This window comes from Cetorhinus maximus, chromosome 21 (assembly GCF_964194155.1).
Source record: "Cetorhinus maximus chromosome 21, sCetMax3.hap1.1, whole genome shotgun sequence".
Classification (NCBI taxonomy): Eukaryota; Metazoa; Chordata; class Chondrichthyes; order Lamniformes; family Cetorhinidae; genus Cetorhinus; species Cetorhinus maximus.
The window spans coordinates 86,038,667-86,057,699 of record NC_135899.1 but is presented as its reverse complement, the minus strand read 5'-3'; the positions used below and the strand labels follow the sequence as shown (position 1 = coordinate 86,057,699).

Sequence of the window (19,033 nt, the reverse complement as noted above, 5' to 3'; positions counted from 1 at the left end):
GGATGCAATGATATTGCTCTCTATTGAAAATAGAATCGCGCCTCTGAGTGAGAAGGTCACAGGTTTAAGCCTCTTTCCAAAGCCTGAGCTCCAAATCCTAGGCTAATTTGCTGCAGCTTTGAAACAATGTATTATTGGATGTGCTGACCTTTGTGAAATTGAAACTTCACCTGAGCCACATGCAAGTTTTAAAAACTCCTAATTTCTTATTCTGTTAAGTAATCAATGTTAATTTTATAGTTTTACATTCTGCCTTCACGAATACAAAGTGCTCTTAATTTTCAGTGCACTTGACTGAATTCAGCTTATAACACACGACTGAACTGAGTATGTTATAAACAGAACACAAGATTACAATAATCTTTGGTAGTACTCATACATTACTATTTAAATACATATAATTCTAACAAATATATGGAGATGTGGGGAGAGGAAAGATCAAATATACTTAATAAAAGCACATTATTCTGCAGTCATGTTTCCCAGAATTGTAACTTGATTTATTTATGTAAAGTTTAATTGGTTACTTCTCCATGCAGAGAAGTGATCAGATGCCGTAATATTGAGAAAGAGGAAAAAACAGGGAGAATCAATCTATCTGTTTTTCGTGATATTGGTTGAGGGATAAATATTGACAGCTGAGAATTCCCTTACTCTTCTTTGAATAGTGCCATGTGACCTTTTAAAGTTTAACATCCAATCTGAAAGACATCTCTGACAGCACAGCACTGAAATACCAGTCTAGATTTTGTGCTTCAGTCACTACAATTAGACTGCGCTTTCAAGGTGAAAATTCAATTAGGAGAGTACTGCAAGATCTAAGGACACAGTAGTAATTGGGGTGTCAATAGGCAGAACAGGCAGGCAGTTCTGGTACTGCTGATGTGCATCTAGTATATGTTATGTTGACATTCTACAGGGAGAAAGGAAAGAGTGAGAAGTCTTGGTCCATCAACAACACAGGGAGGAAAAGGATTGAGGTCCTGCAGTCAGAGTTTAAGGGACTAGGGAGGAAGTGAAAATGCAGGATATCAAGGTAGTAATCTCTGGATTAGCCCTAGTGCCACACACTAGTGAGAGTAGACATAGGAAGACTTGGCAGGCTGATGTATGACGAGAGACATGGTGCTGAAGGAAGGGATTCAGATTTCTGGAACATTGGGCCAGTTCTAGGACATGGAGGGACCTGTTCAAAATGAATAGCTTGCATCTGAACAGGGCTGAGACCAATCTCCTCATGTGCAGGATAATTAATTTTAACCCTCCCTGCACTAATTTCGCAGGGGGTTGGACACTGATGCAATATTAAAAAGTAGAAACAAGGTGCAAAGAGGACTGGGGGAGACAATTAGAGTCAGAAATAATACAGAATTAAGTGGGATCATAGAAAATGCAGAGGGCTAAGTTAAGAGTACATGTGTGTAAATGAACAAAGTGTGATTAATAAGGTTGGTGAGTTGTAGGCGCAAATAGCCACGGTGGAATATGATGTTGCAATAACAGATATATGGCTGAAAAGAAGAGGAGGATTCAATGATTAATATTCATGGGTACAAGGTAAACAGGAATGATAGAGAAGGTCAAAAAGGAGCAGCAGTTTTGATCAGGAAAAATATATTACGATGATAGAGAGAATGTCCTTGAAGGATCAAAGACAGAATCAAGCTCTGGCTATTACAGTGGTGAATACAGATTCAATAATAGTCTTCTATAGGGAATAAGCTAAATAAGTGAGGGGGAAAATATTGCAGGGATATGGAAAAAGAATGGGAGAGTGGTTCTATTATAAAAGCAAAATACATAAAAACAAAATGCTGGGAGAACTCAGCAGGTCTGGCAGCATCTGTGGAAAGAGAAACAGAGTTAACGTTTGAATCCAATGTGACTTGGACATGGATTTGGGCCAAATAGTCAGCCCAAGCCTGGACAATATCCAGGCACAGGCTGACAAGTGGCATTCGCACCGCACAAGTGTCAGGCGGTGACTATCTCCAACAAGAGAGAATCTAACCATTGCCATTTGATGTTCAATGGCATTACCATCAATAAAACTCCCACTATCAACATCCTGGGGGTTACCATTGACCAGAAACTGAACTGGACTAGCCATATGAATACTGTGGCTACAAGAGCTGGTCAGACGCTAGGAATTGTGCGACGAGTAACTCACCTCCAGACTCCCCAAAGCCTGTCCACCATCTACAAGGCACGTCAGGAGTGTGATGGAATACTCCCCACTTGCTGGATGAGTGCAGCTCCCACAACACTCAAGAAGCTTGACACCGTCCAGGACAAAACAGCCCACTTGATTGGTATTACATCCACAAACATTCACTCCCTCCACCACCAACAGTAGCAGCGCTGTGTACCATCTACAAGATGCACTATAGCACCTTCCAAACCCACGACCACTACAATCTAGAAGAATAAGGGCAGCAGACAGATTGGGAACACCACCACCTGGAAGTTCCCCTCCAAGTCAGTCCCCATCCTGGCTTGGAAATATATCGGCATTCCTTCACTGTCACTGGGTCAAAATCCTGGAATTCCCTCCCTAACAGCACTGTGGGTGTACCTACACCACATGGACTGCAGCGCTTCAAGAAGGCAGCTCACCTTCACCTTCTCAAGGGCAATTAGTGATAGGCAATAAATGCTGGCCCAGCCAGCGAAGCCCACATCCTGTGAATGAATAAAAAAACTCTTCTTTAGAACTGAAGAGACGTAGAATTGTGATGGGTTGTATGCTGTTGAAAAAGGAGAGTGAGGTGGAGCAAAAGGGAAGGTCAGGGATAGGTTAGAGGGCAGGGGAGATTAAATGACAAAGATGTCATAGAACAAAAGGGGAGTGGTTCTAATTGGATTCCCCTTGAAAGAGCTGGCGCAAACTCAATGAGCTAAAAGGCCCCATTCTGTACTTTTTTTAATTCTATAATTAAATAAACATAAATTACAAACTAAAAGCCATTTCATCGTTATTTTCCGTTTCAATTTATAAGTTTATTTTCAAACCGAACAGTTTTTTAAAATTCATGGTGGTGGGTATTGTGCATCCTCCATATATCCTTCCAGTGTGTAACCTATTTCCCCCAATTATGGCAGGTTCTTGTAACTGAGCTGCTGTCTAGACAGTAAAAATCCAGAGGAAGAGAAAGTGGCACAATTTGCATGATAGCCACACTGTTTTAATATATACATTGCACAGACCCAGTCCATTTCAAACAATTAACCGCACACTTCTAGAGATATCATTATGAAACCAGGGCAGGCAGGCCTTAATATTTCACAGACTGGATTGAGCAGTTGGAGATAAAGCTGCTCCTCTGTCTTTCTGAAGAGCATATCACAATTTATAATTTTTTAAGAAGATTAATTACAGTTTTGAAAGAAGTCACATGATTAAGATCTGCTTGCTGGATATAAACGGTGTTGTAGCAGCTTTGAGAGCAGTTTGATAATCCTGGAATTTAATCTTGGTGCAAACTGGCGCCCTCAGCATCCCTGCTTGAATGAAGTCACACAGCTCGGAGATCATTTCCTGCAACAAGTCTGACAATATAGAAACACAGCTTTAAATCAGATATGAAGGTAGTAGCTTTTGATCCTGTTGTATTACATCAAGGAGTCAGGGGAAAAAAAAACTGAGAGTAGAAGATTGGAAGGCTGATTTTTTTGTTCACACTTACTGGGAACACACAGTTGCCAGGTACTACGTAGAAGGGAAGGAAACTTACTACAGCAGGTCTCCACTCCCTCCAGATACCCGGCCTTTCCTAAGCAAGTGGACCTCAGCTTGTGAGTATAATAGACAATGACCTAACAGTTTTAACAGAATGAGGTGTTGATAGTTCTCCAGCCACAATTTCTGCCCAATATACCAATGGGGCATGCTGAAATATTGGTGGTGGATTTTGGTCAGGACTCTTGTTAGCGAGGTGATAGGGTGGAAATGAGAAATGGTCTTTGATGTTGGTGCATGATGATGATAATGATGATGTTGATGATATGATTCCTAACTCTGGTTGGATATTAATGCTAATAGGAAAGAGCAGTATGTACAGATGCATTCTGGCTGATTGAAACTCCAAACTACTGTAACAATTTAAATAGTTACACAAGAATAATATGACACAAGTCCTTTTTTCAATTCTGATGAATAGTAATTAAATGTTAAAATAAAAGCAAAATACAGCGGATGCTGGAAATCTGAAATAGAAACAGAAAATGCTGGAAAAACTCAGCAGGTCTGACAGCATCTGTGAGCAGAGAAACAGAGTTAATGTTTCGAGTCCGAGTGACTTCTTCAGAGCTTCTGGTAATTAAATGTTAACTGTCTCTCTTCACAGATGTTGCCTGAACTTCTGAGTGTTTCCAGGGTTTTCTGTTTTTATTACACTGTTAACCATTAAATGCATTCTTTTAAACTAAAACACAAAGCACTCAAAGGACCAGTATTCCTATTCTTGCACCAAAAAGCATAGAAGTACATGCATTCAATGGACCCTTAATGTATATACCTTTTGCTTACCATATACGCAATGCTTACTAAAAAGTTTTACTGTATGTTACTCTTTACTCATCACAAACTTACTAAATAGCTTAAAATAAAATCAGCAGTTTTGCTTCAATATTGAAACATTTTGGACAAGTCTATGTAAGTTTATGCAGACTGTGTTCGATATCTTTGACCTGAAAATTACTTTTCAAACTGCACCAAATACAATGGTGTAAGGGAGGTTTAACTTAAGAAATGCATAGAAAATTAATTGCTACTTTGTAAGAACTATCATTGAAAAGGTAATTGTAATAACATGCAATTATATCTGTTAGGATCTGGCAAATCTGAAGTTCTGCAACCTTACTGGAGTTTTATTTAAATACATTAGCATATTGTATTGAGAAAAGATTAATTGGTGGACTCACAACAAGCAGCCATTTTATTTCATAACGGTGAAAGGTCCCATTTGTGCAAGCACAGCCAGTTCATCTGCCATGTTGCAAACCTTATCATGCTAAGCACGAGAATGCAAGAGAATTTAACCAAATCTCTGAGAAAAATATTGTGATTTGCAAAATTTTTTACATGTGTTTTGAGAAACGGGAAGGATAATGAAAGAAACACAAAGCGAAGCTAGGAGGTTCTAGAGCAAGGCTGACCCCGCGGGGCAGACAATAACTCAGCAGGCAGTGTGAAGCGCAAGCCCCCAAAGGATGAGACTATAACAGCCAGCTCTGCGGAGTTAGGTAGGTAAACTAAAACTAAATCTGCCAAATTCAAGAAGACTGAGAGGCAGAAAGGGACTATTGACTCTTATAGGGAATGTTTGGAAGCTATGTTTCCTGGGGTCAAAAGAGGAAAGCAAGCAGCTGAAAACTATGGTTGAAGCTCGGTTTGCCTATAACAGTACTAGTAGTGGCAGCCCCAGTGGGAGGGCAAGTGGTGCTAATCGGTCACATCAAGCAAGAAGTCACCACACTCAAGTAGACGGGCATGAAAGTAACTAGGCAACACATCTGTGGTGGCATACATAAACAATATGGAAGGAACAAAATCACAGACATGTAATGAATTAGTCAAGATAAACGGTGCATTTCTAGAAACATTTGGGTCACCACAAAGCATTTGCCCGGTGTCTTGAATCAAATAGCTGATAATAAATCAATGAAATTCAATGACCAGCTTGAAAGGAAGCCAGATGGGATTGTTTTCCTACAGCTGTGCAATTTGTATGAAAAACCAGACGTTGATCTTTTTGCTTCACCTTTAAATGCACAGGTAGAAAACTATGTTTCTTGCTATCAGGACCTGGTGCCATGCCAACACGCCTTTTCAATCACCTGGCAAAGCCATTTTTTCTATGCATTTCCTCCATTTTGCCTGATAAGTAGATGCTTACAGAAAATTGAAAGAAAGGAAGCTGATGGTTTCACGAGAGTACCGAGATGGGCAACACAACCATGCTTTGCAAGGTTGTTGAATTTACTAGTTCAAGAACCAGTGATACTCCCAACAATGAAACATTTAATTTCTCAATCTGCTTCAACAGTATGCCACCTGTTTTATGAGCATCTTCTACGTCCTGCAGGTTATCAGGAAAAACTGATAAGGCGAGGGCCACTCAGCAGAAACTGCTGACATCATCCTATCTGTCTCGAGGCCATTGACATTACTTACATCAAGCAGTGGTCGGGTTTTTGCAGCAAATGACAAATTAATCCACTGCAAACATCTGTGATAAATGTTTTGGAATTTTCAACCTCATTATTTCAGACTGGGCTACAGTGTCATGAACACAGCAAAGTCAGCTTTGTCTTCTTTTATTGCACTGCCAGATGGGCATGTGCTGGGCTCACATTCACTGGTCACTTGCTCTATGAGGGGTGTTAATTAAAACATGTATGTTAACTGCTTGGCTGTCTGCAAAGCGTCAATAGACCATATATTTAATAGACAGAAGCAATATGCAAAAAACGCCTGTGTCTTTTATTTTTCCTGTGAGTGATCTTTTGAAGCAGAGCAAACCGGGGAAAACTGGTTGCCGACTTGTGCTGAGGGCAAGCCCATCAGACCCATGTTTATGTGACTGTGAACAACTGCAAGAATATTTGCTTCGTACTGAACACCTTCGAAACATTGGGAAATACCTCTGAGAATTTCAGAAGACCATACGAAAGTGTGGCCACAGACACTATTAGCTAGATGGATATGCCGCATCTAAAGCTAATTTACCCATGATCCCAGTAATGAACATTATGCAACACAGAGGACAGAGCAGTGCAAAAACTTTTCAACTATTCTACAAATCCATAAAAGACACTGCAAATACCTTGCAATGGCACTCTTGCAGGACTAGAAAGGACACTAGTGCCCATTTTAATTTAGGGATATACTTGTATGACTAGTGTTGTTTCAGAATTAAAGATTTTAACTGTTCTTTGGGTTTTGAATTCAAAGCAATTTGATCCTCAGGAAAGGAAAATGCCTGAGAGGGAGTATGTATTATTTTCTACAACCACTTTGAGTTGCAACAGAGACAGGTGAAGCATAGTGTTGGGCATTATTGTTGCTGCTTCTTCAATGTACAACAGTCAATGGATTGCATTAAAAGAGTTACTGAAACCGCAAATTTGACGAGATCAGTTATTTATTGAGCTGGTATTGCGAGGCCACCGTTTGCTATGAAAATCTCATTCTAGGGCGGAGGAGTGCGTGAAGGGGAGGGGGTGCACATGTGCGAGGTGGGGGGAAGAGATAGAGCGCGTGTGCCAGGGGAGAGAGAGAGAGCGCATGCGTGAGAGGGTTGAGTGGTTAGTGTGCGTGTGAGAGGGGTGAGAGCGTGTGTGCGCGGAGAGTGTCTCAGTGGCCAGAAATGTATCGGTGTACACAGGAAGTCCTGAAAGAACATCAGTTATTTACATAATCTGGTCACTTATGATACTTATTATACTGATGGGCCATCAACACCCATTTCTGCAGCTATGCTGATGCTCGGGATGGCACTCCATTCTTTTAACCAAATTTGATTGGTAAGGGTTTGGTGGTCAGTTAACAAAGTGAACTTCCAACTGTACAGGTATTTGGGGAACTTCGTGATACCATATATGATCACTAATGTCTCTTGCCTTGTGAATAATTTTTCGCTGGTTTTGTTAAAGTGCCTGAAGCATATTCTACAGGTCTTTCCATACCGTCTTCTATTAGAGTTAGATAACACCATACCTAACTGTTGTGATAAGACATTGCACGTTAAAGCCAATTGCTTCTTGGGATCATGATGGGTCAAAATAGATCACCAGTCAGTACTTCACTTCAAGTGCTTTCTGACACTCCACAGACCACTCCCAAGCTATTCTATCTTTGAGCGGTTGATACAACAGAGTCAGTGTATTAGCCAAGTCAGGGATAAATTTAGAATAATATACAACAATCACTCAATGTTTTGAGTTCTTCTTTGTTCTCTCTGCTTTTAGAATCCCCTCAACCTTCTCTGGCATTGGGTGGATACCTTCAGCATCTACTTGGTGACCCAGGAATGTTACACTTGGCACCATGAAGCAACATTTGTACTTATTTGCTTTGATGTCATACTCGAAGTTGATTTAGGACTTTGTTCAATCTTGCAACGTGCTCTTTCTCTGTCTTACTACAAATTCATCCAAGAAGCACCACACTCCTTTCACCCCACCTAGTACCTCATCCATGACACTCTGGAATACTGCAGAAGCAGTAGACACACCAAATAGACCAGCAGACACCACCTTTCACATGGGTACAGCGCTTTGCATTTACGAATGGTACGCAATTCCTTGCTCACCTTGTAGGTTAATTCGAATTGCAAATATGCATTTGACAAATCTCTCTTACTGAACACCTTCCCATTTGCTAAATTAGAAAACAAATCTTCATTCACTGTTTATAATCTCCACAAATCCAAACGGATCTGTCTGCTTTTTGAACTACAAAAATGGGTGTGGCCCATTCACTGCTCCTCACCCTAATCAATCCAGCTCTTTATGTGCCACTTCTTACTGGGAAGAAGGCACTAGCCTAGCCTTGCAAAATGTCAGCTGTGCATTGTCCTTTATCTTGACTTCAGCTTTGCGATGCCTGATTTAACATTTGGTGGTCCTTGCTCAAAGGCCGCTTTCTGCTGTCATAGCACTTCCTCAATGTCAGACATCACTTACAGATTCCTACTGTGAATAACTCGACTCTTTAGCCAATTCCTTCTTCCCTCCTACTACGACCAATGACAAATAATAGGATGCGTCATCATATTCCATCCTAACACTAACTTCACCTACTACAGCAATACTGCTTTTGGAATTGCTAGTCAATTTCACACTAGTTGGGTGTAAGGGAATGTGACTTATCAACTTCTTGTACCATCCTTCTGAGATAACAGACACAGCTGCAGCTATATCAATGTTGAAAGTAAGTTGTAAATCTCTGAGTTTCATTTCTCCTATGGGTGCTGGAATTTTATCACTAGCTCTTTTACTCTCATCTTTCATGTACTGTTTTTCTTGCTTTCCGAGTACAACTCTTGATCTTCCTGCTCGATAACATCAATTTCTGTTTCCACATCTACCATATGTTCATTAGAGGACTTCCTAGCTCCTGAACTAGCTTTAGATCTACCACAGCCTCAACCTGGTACATCACTGCGACCTGCAGCACGACTGTTTCCTCTGCTCCTGCATGCCAGCTGGGTGTGACTGACCTTCCCACAGGCATAACATTTTTACTGCAAATGGGAGCATTTGGACGATTGGTGGCTACCCTGGCAATGGTAGCATCTGAATTTTTGACTCTAGGACTGTGAGCTAGGCTGCCATGACCTGGACCTGGTTGAAATCCAGTGGTCTTCCCCTGCCAGCTCAGAAAAAGAACTCCCTTCCAATTTGCAACTCCCTCTTTCTACCATTACCATGCCTGTGGCCTCATCGCAGGCCTCATTCCATGTCAGCTTAATGCATTTACTCAAAAACTTGGCCTGGGTTTTACTGTTGTTTAGGGCTCCTACAAATGTGTCTTTTGGATGTTGAGAGATTATGTGGAGGCATACATAAGATCACAGTATCCAGCTCAACAAAGGGTGTTCATTGTTACAACTTCTTGACCACTTTATCATATGACTAGACACTGGGCAGTCAAACTAAATTCTTATTGTAAAGGATACATGGTCTACTTACAAAACCCGAGAGCTACTCGCTCAGATCTAAAATTTGCAACAGGCACAAAGACTGGAAGGTCCTAAGTTTTAATTCCCAATTTACACTGTTGGTTGTACTATGGAATAAGGCATTTGGCCAATCTAGTCTTTGCCAACCCTGAAATCAGCTGGGGTACAACAACTGAGAGCATGGAAAAGGGCCCTTGTTGTTTTTTTTCCCCTTTCTCCATACAATTACAACACACCAGTTGTATTTTTACTCTTTGAATAGCTTTCAGGTGCCATACTTCCCTGTAATTTCCATCAGAATTTAAGTTATCAATCTGCACAAAATCCTTAATACAGATTTCAGCTTCAAAGTTCCACTCACCATGCCCTTGGTCTCGTTTCCACTGTGTCACCCAGAATCCACGGATTTTAACATTGTTGAAAATAAGTGCACTCTAGAAAAAGCAGGAAATGTTAAAACTCAAACATCATTATCCTAATCAAACAAAATAGGATCTTCTGAAATGATCAATAATTTTGGGTTAATAATTTTGGGCTGGGCACAGACACAATAACTCACCTGATAATCCAGTGGATTTTTAAATATTTGTTAATGGAATGTGGGTGCCAGGGGCAAGGCCAGCATTTATTGTCCATCCCTAATTGGACTAGTGAAAGTGCCGATGAGAGGCCGCTTTGAACTGCTGCAGGTACACCCACAGTGCTGTAAAGCAGGGAGTTCCAGGATTTTGAGGCAATGATGATGAAGGAATGGCTACAATGAAGGCAACATTGTTCCAAGTCAGGATGATGAATGACTTGGAAGGAAATTTGCAAGTGGTGATGTTTCCATGTGCATGGTGCCTTTGTCCTGTGAGGCAGTAGGGGTCATGGGTTTGGAAGTTCTGGGTGGGATTGAAAGTGATCAGGGAATCCCTGTGCAGCTGTTGGGTTAGACATTTTACTTTAAACATATGCAATACCTGCATTATACAAAGCCAATAAGACTGAAGTTCCGAAATTTAAATCCCGTTTGTACAGAGTTAAGTGTGTCTCAGCTGAGGCAAGAGTTGGCACATCACTTGGGCACCAGTCTCTCAGCTTAGATTAGGCAAGGGCTTTGTTCCTGACACTATCTACTAACCCCTGCTGGTATGTTTAGGAGCATCAGGTGTCAGCAGCATCAGAGTGAGGTAATATGCTGACTTAAAACAGAAAATGCTAGAAATACCCAGCAAGTTTTGTGGAGAGAGAAACACTGAGTTAACATTTCAGTCCATGACCTTTCATCATAACTGGGAAGGTGAGATGCAATAGGTCTTAAACAAATGAAATGGGGGCACTGTGCAGTGGTGGGGTGGGGTGGGGTGGTTGGGTTGGGGAAGTCACGAGGGAAGGTTTGTAATAGGGTGGAAGGCAAGAAATTAAATGTCAAAAGGGTTCATTGTGGGATCAAAGGCAATGGTCCGGCACAAATAAAGAAAAGATCTGAAGGGCCGTCCACCCGAAGCATTGACTCTGTTTCTCTCCATAGATGTTGCCTGCTGAATATTTCCAGCATTTTTGTTTTTATTTCAGATTTCCAGCATCTGCAGCAATTTGCTTTCGTAAAGAAACAAAATGTGCGCCAAGAGGTGCGAAAGCAGGATTGTGAACAACTACTGCCCAAAAGCAAAAAAGAAGAGAGAAAAGCCAAAACCAGCAAAGAAAAAGGAAACAAAATGGGGACAGAGGTTCCAATCTAAAATTACTGAATTCAATATCGAGTCCAGGAGGTTGTAAAGTGACTAATCAAAAGATGGGATGATGCTTTTTGAGATTATGCGAGTGTCACTCCCAGAACACTGCAGGAAACTGAGGACAGAAAGGTCAGAGTTGGAGCAAGGTGGAGAATTATAATGACAGGTGACCAAAAACTCCAGGTCATGCTTGCATACTGAATGGAGCAGTTTCACAAAGTGGTCACCCAATTTACCTTTTGTCTCCCCAATTTAGAGAGAGACTGCAGCGTGAGCAGTAAATACAGTATATTAAATTGAAAGAATTACAAATAAATCAACTGGAATAATTGTTTGTGGCCTTGAATGGTCTCAAGGGAGGAGGTAAAAGGGCAGGTGTTATACCTCCTGTATTTGCATGGAAAGGCACTGTGGGAAGGGAAGGGTAGGGGCTACAAACGGAAGCAGTTAGCATCTGTGGAAAAATACCTCAGGATGAGTCAGTACTTTCAGGAGGAGGAGGAGGAAGGAAAATTGGGTGAAAGATACCAACAAAAACTGAGGAAGTGGATTGAGCCCCAAAAAACAGCTGGCCAGCAGCTCACTAAAATTTAAACTCTGGAAAAATTTCTGAAAGAGTCCTAAAATGTTATGAAAAATGTTACACTTTTCCTGTCACCATTTTTGGTCATCAACACTTACTATTGTAAATAATGTAACTGCAGGCACTGAGCACAGGGAGGCTCTATGAAAAAAGTTTCTGAAATCTCCCAACTCCCACCATCATATTGAAACAGGCTAATATTGCACAGCTGACTATGGGCAATACCAAAGGCAATTTATTGGAAACTGTCAAAAGGGTAATTCTTTAAACCATTTGAAAAGTTCAGCACTTGGATAGTTCAATTTCAAAATGATCAAAACTGTTAAATTTAAATCCTTCCCCAAATGCTACTCAGTCTCTATTGATCAAAGCAATGTTCTTGACATTTCATACACTGTAAAGAGCTGAAATGTTTTTTCCCCCCACTGGCTGTACGAAACATATTCTGCCTCAATTAAATTAACTCCGAAACAAATTCAGGGAGTGTATCATACAATCAAATATCAACATAGCTCAATAACCGGAATGTCTTAATGCAGAACAATTTCCCAACAGGCACAAACAGGTTACGATCAGTTGCAACTTCTGTAAACATGTGGGCAATGAAAACCCTACTGCACATGTCCTAATTTGCACCAAGTACCTGCACTGTCACTGACCTACATTGGCTCCCAGTTAAGCCATGCCTCTATTTAAAAACTCTCACCTTTGTTTTCAAGTCTCTCTATTGCCTCATCTCTCCATATTTCTGTGATCTCCTATAGTCCCACAACCCTTCCAGATGTCTGTGCTTCATTAACTCTGGTCTCTTTGAACATCTCTGATTTTAATCACTCCACCCTTGCTGGCTATTTCTTCAGCTGCCTGGGCCCTATGTTCTGGAATTCCCTCCCTCAACTCTTTTCCTTTCCTTCCTCCTTTTATGACTCTACTTACTCTTGACCAAGTTTTTGGTCTTCTGCCCTAATATCTCTATGCGGTCTGATGTCAAGTTTTATTTTATAATGCTCCTGTGAAGCACCCTAGAATGTTTTACTACATTAAAGGCATGAGGTAAATCCTTGGCCTGCAACCTCAGGGTATTGTAACTGGGGCTACCCCAAAGATGCACTGGGGACTCACCACCACCCCAGAGGTCCCCAGGGAAGGATTGCCTGGCAATTAGCCAGGAAGTTCAAACTTCTGTTGGGCAATTGCCCTGCAATTGGAACCATTCGAAAGTACGATTTCAATTGTGGATGGTTGCGATTGTCTTACAATAATAGTTACCAAGGAAAAGTTAGATGAATTAAACTCGCTTCTAGCTTCTGGGTAACATAGTACTGACCCCTCATGGGACTGGTCCCACACCCCCCAACCGCACATGGCAACACCCCCCAAGACAACACGCCCTGACCACCTGACACCACCTCCCCCCACCCCCACTGACCACCCCCCTGAACCGCACCAAACCACATGACACCCACCTCCACCGACCACCTGATCCCCAACTGAGCGACCAACCGACTGACAACCCCCCACCACGACTGCAGCTGACCACTCCCCCACTGAGCCCCTGCACTAACCAAAGAGCCCCCAACCGACCAACCCGACCGCCCCCTATGAACCAATCGAATCCCCTGACTGACCCCGCCCACTAACCACCCAACCTCCCCCCACCCACTGACTGAACAAATCCCCTGACTGCCGCCCCTCACTGACGACCCAACCCCGCTCGCCCACTGACTAACCGACAACCCTCCACCCTGACCACCTGGCCCCCATATCCCCAATGATCACCCGAACCACCCCACTACCAATCTCTCGACCAACCTCTTCCTCCCCCGCAATGATCACCCGAGCCCCCTTGACCAACCTTCTCACCCCCACTGACCAACTGATCCCACGGCTGACCTCCTCCCACTGACCACTCAACTTGCACTCCCATTGACCAACCCAGCCCCCTGACCAACTGACCACCCACCCAACAGACCACCCGGCCCCCATCCCCCCCACACTGATCACCGATCCCTCCACTGACCACCCGACCCCCACCCCACCACTGACCACCTGACCCCATGCCCCAATCCCTGCCGACCAACCCTCCCCCTCCACCGATCAACCCTCTCCTCCACCGGCCAACTGACCCCACCAACCACCCCAGTGACCACCTGACCCCCATCCTTCCATTAACCGACCAATTCCCCCCCAACCAACTGACCAATCCCCCCAACCAACCGGCCTCCCCTCCACTGACCAACCAGTCTACTCCCCACTGACCAGCCCACCTCCCCTCCACAATGACGCCGAGCCCCCCGACTGATGCCCCGAGCCCCTCTTGTCCGATCCCCCCACACTGACCTCCTGACCCCACCCACTGAACCACCCTCATTGACCATCCAACCACCCCCCGACCACCCAACCCCCTCCAACCAACCCTCTCCCCCCACCACCGACCCCCACCCTCACCGACTGATCCCCTCCCAACCAACCAGCCTCCCCCCTCCACTGACCTACTGATCTACTCCCCACTGACCAACTGACCTACCATCCACACCCGAGCCCCTCCTGACCACCTGAGCAACCGCCCTCACTGACCACCTGACATTTGCCGCTGTTGCAACCCCTACCCCACCCCCACCACCCCACCCCCCCGCCCAACCCCCTTACCTTAGAAACTTACCTTCTCTGTAGCTTCAGATAGTGGCTGGACTATTAAACTTACCTGCAGCTAGTGCCATAAAAAAGGTGGTGTGGCTTCCCTACTTCCAACTCTCTAGCCCTCGACTGAAGGCCTCAGGAGGATGCTGCGCTACAAAGTTCCTGCCAGGCCTGAGTCGGAAGCTCGGGCGAGAAAGGAACGGCTGGATTTCCAGGTAAGAAACTAGGACAATTGTTATTTTTGTACTTGCTGCATTGCGCCAGTGTCAAATTGAGGAAAGCAAAGCTGTGTGTAATGAAATGCAAATAAAATTTTTAATGGTAGAAAAACCATTAAGTCTTATCTAACATTAGATACTTACAAGCTATTCAGTGGAAGCAGTAATCGAGGAATAGGACACAAGGAGTAGAAATTATGTACAGCTCTACAAAGCCCTGGTTAGACCACACCTGGAAAACTATCAGTAGTTCTGGGCACCACATCTTAGGAAGAATAAACTGGCCTTCGAGGAAATGTAACATAGATTTATCAGAATGATACCTGGACTCAAAGGGTCAACTTACGAGGAGACATTACAGAAATTAAGGTTGTATTCCCTGGAATTTACAAGTCTAAGGGGTAAGTTGATCAAAGTTTTCAAAATATCAAGGGAACAGATAGGGTAGATTGGGAGAAACTATTTCTGCTAGTTTGAGAAACTAGGATTTGGGGACACAGCCAAACAATTCAGCAGTGAAAGTAGGGAACAGTTCTTTATACAAGGAGTGGTGTGAAGTTTGGAACTCTCTTCCACAAACAAGTAATGTTAGATCAATTGCTAATTTTAACACAGATTGATATATTTTTGTTAGCCAAAGTTAGCAAGGGATATGGGGCAAAGGCGAGCATATGGAATAAGAATGCAGATCAGCCATGATCTCACTGAATGATGGAACAGGCTTAAAGGGCTAAATGGCCTACTGCTGTTCCTATGCTCCAAGGAAGGCTCTTTTTCAACTTTAATTTTAACTTTAAAGTTTGGAAACCGATTTTATGCTGCAGGTATACTTGAAGGTGATCTCAAAGTTGTTACTAAAACCAAAATGACAAGAGTTTTAGGTGCAGTTACAATACTTTTGGCTTACTGTGGTCAAAACCACTTCATGGAAATGCACAACTTCCAGTTACAACTATACAGCTCTTTGGTTTGAAATAAACACAAGTAGATAGCTGGTCGAATCCTAAAGGTCAGGGCTGCTAGACTGGGTCTGCGGCAGGTGGTGAGGGAACCAACAGGAATGAAAAGCGTACTTGCACTCATCCTCACCAACTTTCCTGCCATAGGTACATCTGTCCAAGACAGTATCAATAGGAACGACCACCACACAGTCCTTGTGGAGGTGAAGTCCTGTCCTCACATTGAGGGTACCATCTATCATATTGTGTGGCATTATCAACTTCCTAAATGAGATAGATTTCAAACAGATCTAGCAACTAAAGGCTTGGCAATCATGAGGCACTGTGGGCCATCAGCAGCACTGGGCCATCAGCAGCAGCAGAACTGTACTCAACCACAATCCATAAGCTCACAGCCCGGCATAAACCCACTCTACCATTATTACCAAGTCAGGGAATCCACCCTGGTTCAATGAAGAGTGCAGGAGGGCATGCCAGGAGCAGCACAAGGCACACCTAAAAATGAGGTGCCATCCCGGTGAAGCTATAACACAGGGCTACTTGCGTGCCAAACAGAATAAGCAGCAAGCGATAGATAGAGCTAAGCAATTCCACAACCAATGGATCAGATCTAAGCTCTGCATGTCCTCACACATCCAGTCATGAATGATGGTGGACAATTAAGCAATTCACTGGAGGAGAAAGCTCCAGAAATATCCCCATCCTCAATGATAGGGGAGCCCAGCACAGCAGTGCAAAAGATAAGGCTGAAGCATTTGCTACAATCTTCAGCCAGAAGTGCCGAGTGGGTGATCCATTTTGACCTCCTCCAAAGGTCCCCAGCATCAGATGCCAGTCTTATTTGATTCACCCCACGTGACTGGATACTGCAAAGGCTATGGGCCTTGACAATATTCCAGCAATAATACTGGCGACTTGTGCTCGAGAACTTGCCGCGCCCCTAGCCAATCTATTCCAGTGCAGCTACAACACTGGCATCTACCTGGCAATGTGGAAAATTATTGCCCAGGTATGTCCTGTACACGTAAAGCAGGACAAATCCAACCTGGTAAATTACCGCCCCATGAATCTACTCCCGATCATAAGTAAAGTGATGGAAGGAAGTCATCAACAGTGCTATCAAGAGGCACTTACTCAGCAATAACCTGTTCATTGACTCTCAGATTGGGTTCTGCCAAGGTCACAGCTCCTGACCTCATTACAGCCTTGGTTCAAACGTGGACAAAACAGCTGAACTCCAGATGTGAGGTGAGAATGACTGCCCTTGACATCAAGGGAGCATTTGACCGAATGGACATCAAGGAACCCTAGCAAAACTGGAGTCAATGGGAATCGTAGAAAACTGTCCGCTGGGTGGAGACAGAGTTAGCACAAAGGAAGATGGTTGTGATTGTTGGAGGTCAATTATCTCAGTTCCAGGGCATCACTGCAGGAGTTCCTCAGGGTAGTGTCCTATGCCCAACCATCTTCAGCTGCTTCATCATAAGGTCAGATGTGGGGATGTTTGCTGATGATGATTGCACAATGTTCAGCACCATGTGCAATTCCTCAGATACTGAAGCAGTCCATGTCCAAATGCAGTAAGACCTGGACAATATCCAGGCTTGTGCTGACAAGTGGCAAGTAACATTTGCACCACATAAGTGCCAGGCAATGACCATCTCTAACAAGAGAGAATCTAACCATCACCCCTTGACATTCAATGGCATTACCATCACTGATTCTCCCACTATCAACATCCTTGGGGGGTACCATTCACCAGAAATTGAACTGGACTAGCCACATAAATATTGTGGCTACAAAAGCAGGTCAGAGGCTAGGAATCCTGCAATGAGTAACTCACACCAGACTCCCCAAAGGCCATCCACCATCTACAATCAGATCAGAAGTATGATGGAATACTCTCCACTTGCCTGGATGAGTGCAGCTCCCACAACACTTAAGAAGCTTGACATCATCCAGGTCAAAGCAGTCTGTTTGATTGGCACCCCATCCACAAACATTCACTCCCTCCACCACCGACGCACAGTGGCAGCAGTGCGTGCCATCTAACAAGATGCATTGCACGAACTCACCAAGGCTCTTTAGGCAGCAACTTCCAGACCCACCACTGCTACCATCTAAAAGGACAAGAGCAGCAGATGCATGGGAACACCACCACCTGCAAGTTCTCCTCTGAGGCACTCAACATGCTGACCTGGAAGTATATTGCCGTTCCTTCACTGTCAGTGGGTCAAAATCCTGGAACTCCCTCCCTACCAGCACTGTGTGCGCACCTACACAACATGGACTGCAGCAGGCAGCGCACCACCATTTTCTGAAGGGCAATTAGGGTTGGACAATAAATGCTGGCCTAGCTAGTTACGCCCAATCCCATGAATGAATGAAAATGTCATGAGAACTCGCACATAATGTTCGTTCTCAGGCTGGCTAGCTATTTTTAAGACAAAGAAGATTCTTTGAGGTGAATTTGCCACATAAATGGAGTGAAATAACCGCTTCAGTACCTTGGTGATAGGTTCACAGCAGATGAAAGTATTTCATGCCGGATCACAGCAGGAACCAAAGTTTTTACTTGCTCATTAAAGGATGTCTGAAGGAGTCTAAGGGCACTTTCTCCAACAAATTATGATGGGCTTTTATATATAATGGAGTGTCCATTTTTAAGTAATATATTGCCCTTACTTTTATATATCTTAATTCTATATTGTTTATATATCTTAATTCTATATTGTTAATAAATTAGGAAGCCAAGTAAAGTTGGTTGGAGCATAGGAGTTTCCTGCACCACAGTTTGAGGAGTTGGAGAAACAACATTGAGGCACTGAAGTACCACAGCTAATAAGAAGATTGCTAATTTATTAAAAATAAATGACACAACATTGCACAATGGAAATGTAGGTTAGAAGCTCACAGCCATAATTCCTGTCATGGCGAGGTCTTGTATAAAAGTTAAAGGGAGGGAGGCGACACAAGAGAGGGAATAAAGGGAACATTCTCTGATTTGCAGGATGCGATGGTTGGTGTTCCCCACGGATCTGTACTGCCTTTGCTTACTGACATATATATTAATGATTTGGATGAAGGAATATATATTCAAGTTTGCAGATGATATTAAGTTAATTAATGTGGAGATGGGAGATGGGAAACAGGAAGTTACAAAGAGACATAGCCAGATTAAGCGACTGGGCAAAACAAGGACAAAGTCATCCACTTTGAATCTGAGGAA

The 19,033-nt window shown here is 43.3% G+C and overlaps 1 protein-coding gene across 3 annotated transcripts in view; it reads right to left on the bottom strand.

Moving 5' to 3' along the window:
* The window catches only part of mecr (mitochondrial trans-2-enoyl-CoA reductase), a 101,290-nt gene that overhangs the window by 38,128 nt on the left and 44,129 nt on the right, over positions 1–19,033 (bottom strand). For 2 of the 3 annotated variants that reach the window (XM_078567346.1, XM_078567347.1), the window contains exon 9: positions 10,048–10,120. In XM_078567346.1, coding sequence (XP_078423472.1) covers positions 10,048–10,120 — 73 coding nt within the window. Of the gene's footprint in view, positions 1–2,934; positions 3,550–10,047; positions 10,121–19,033 lie in introns of those variants that run through there. The other variant, XM_078567345.1, reaches the window with a different exon arrangement.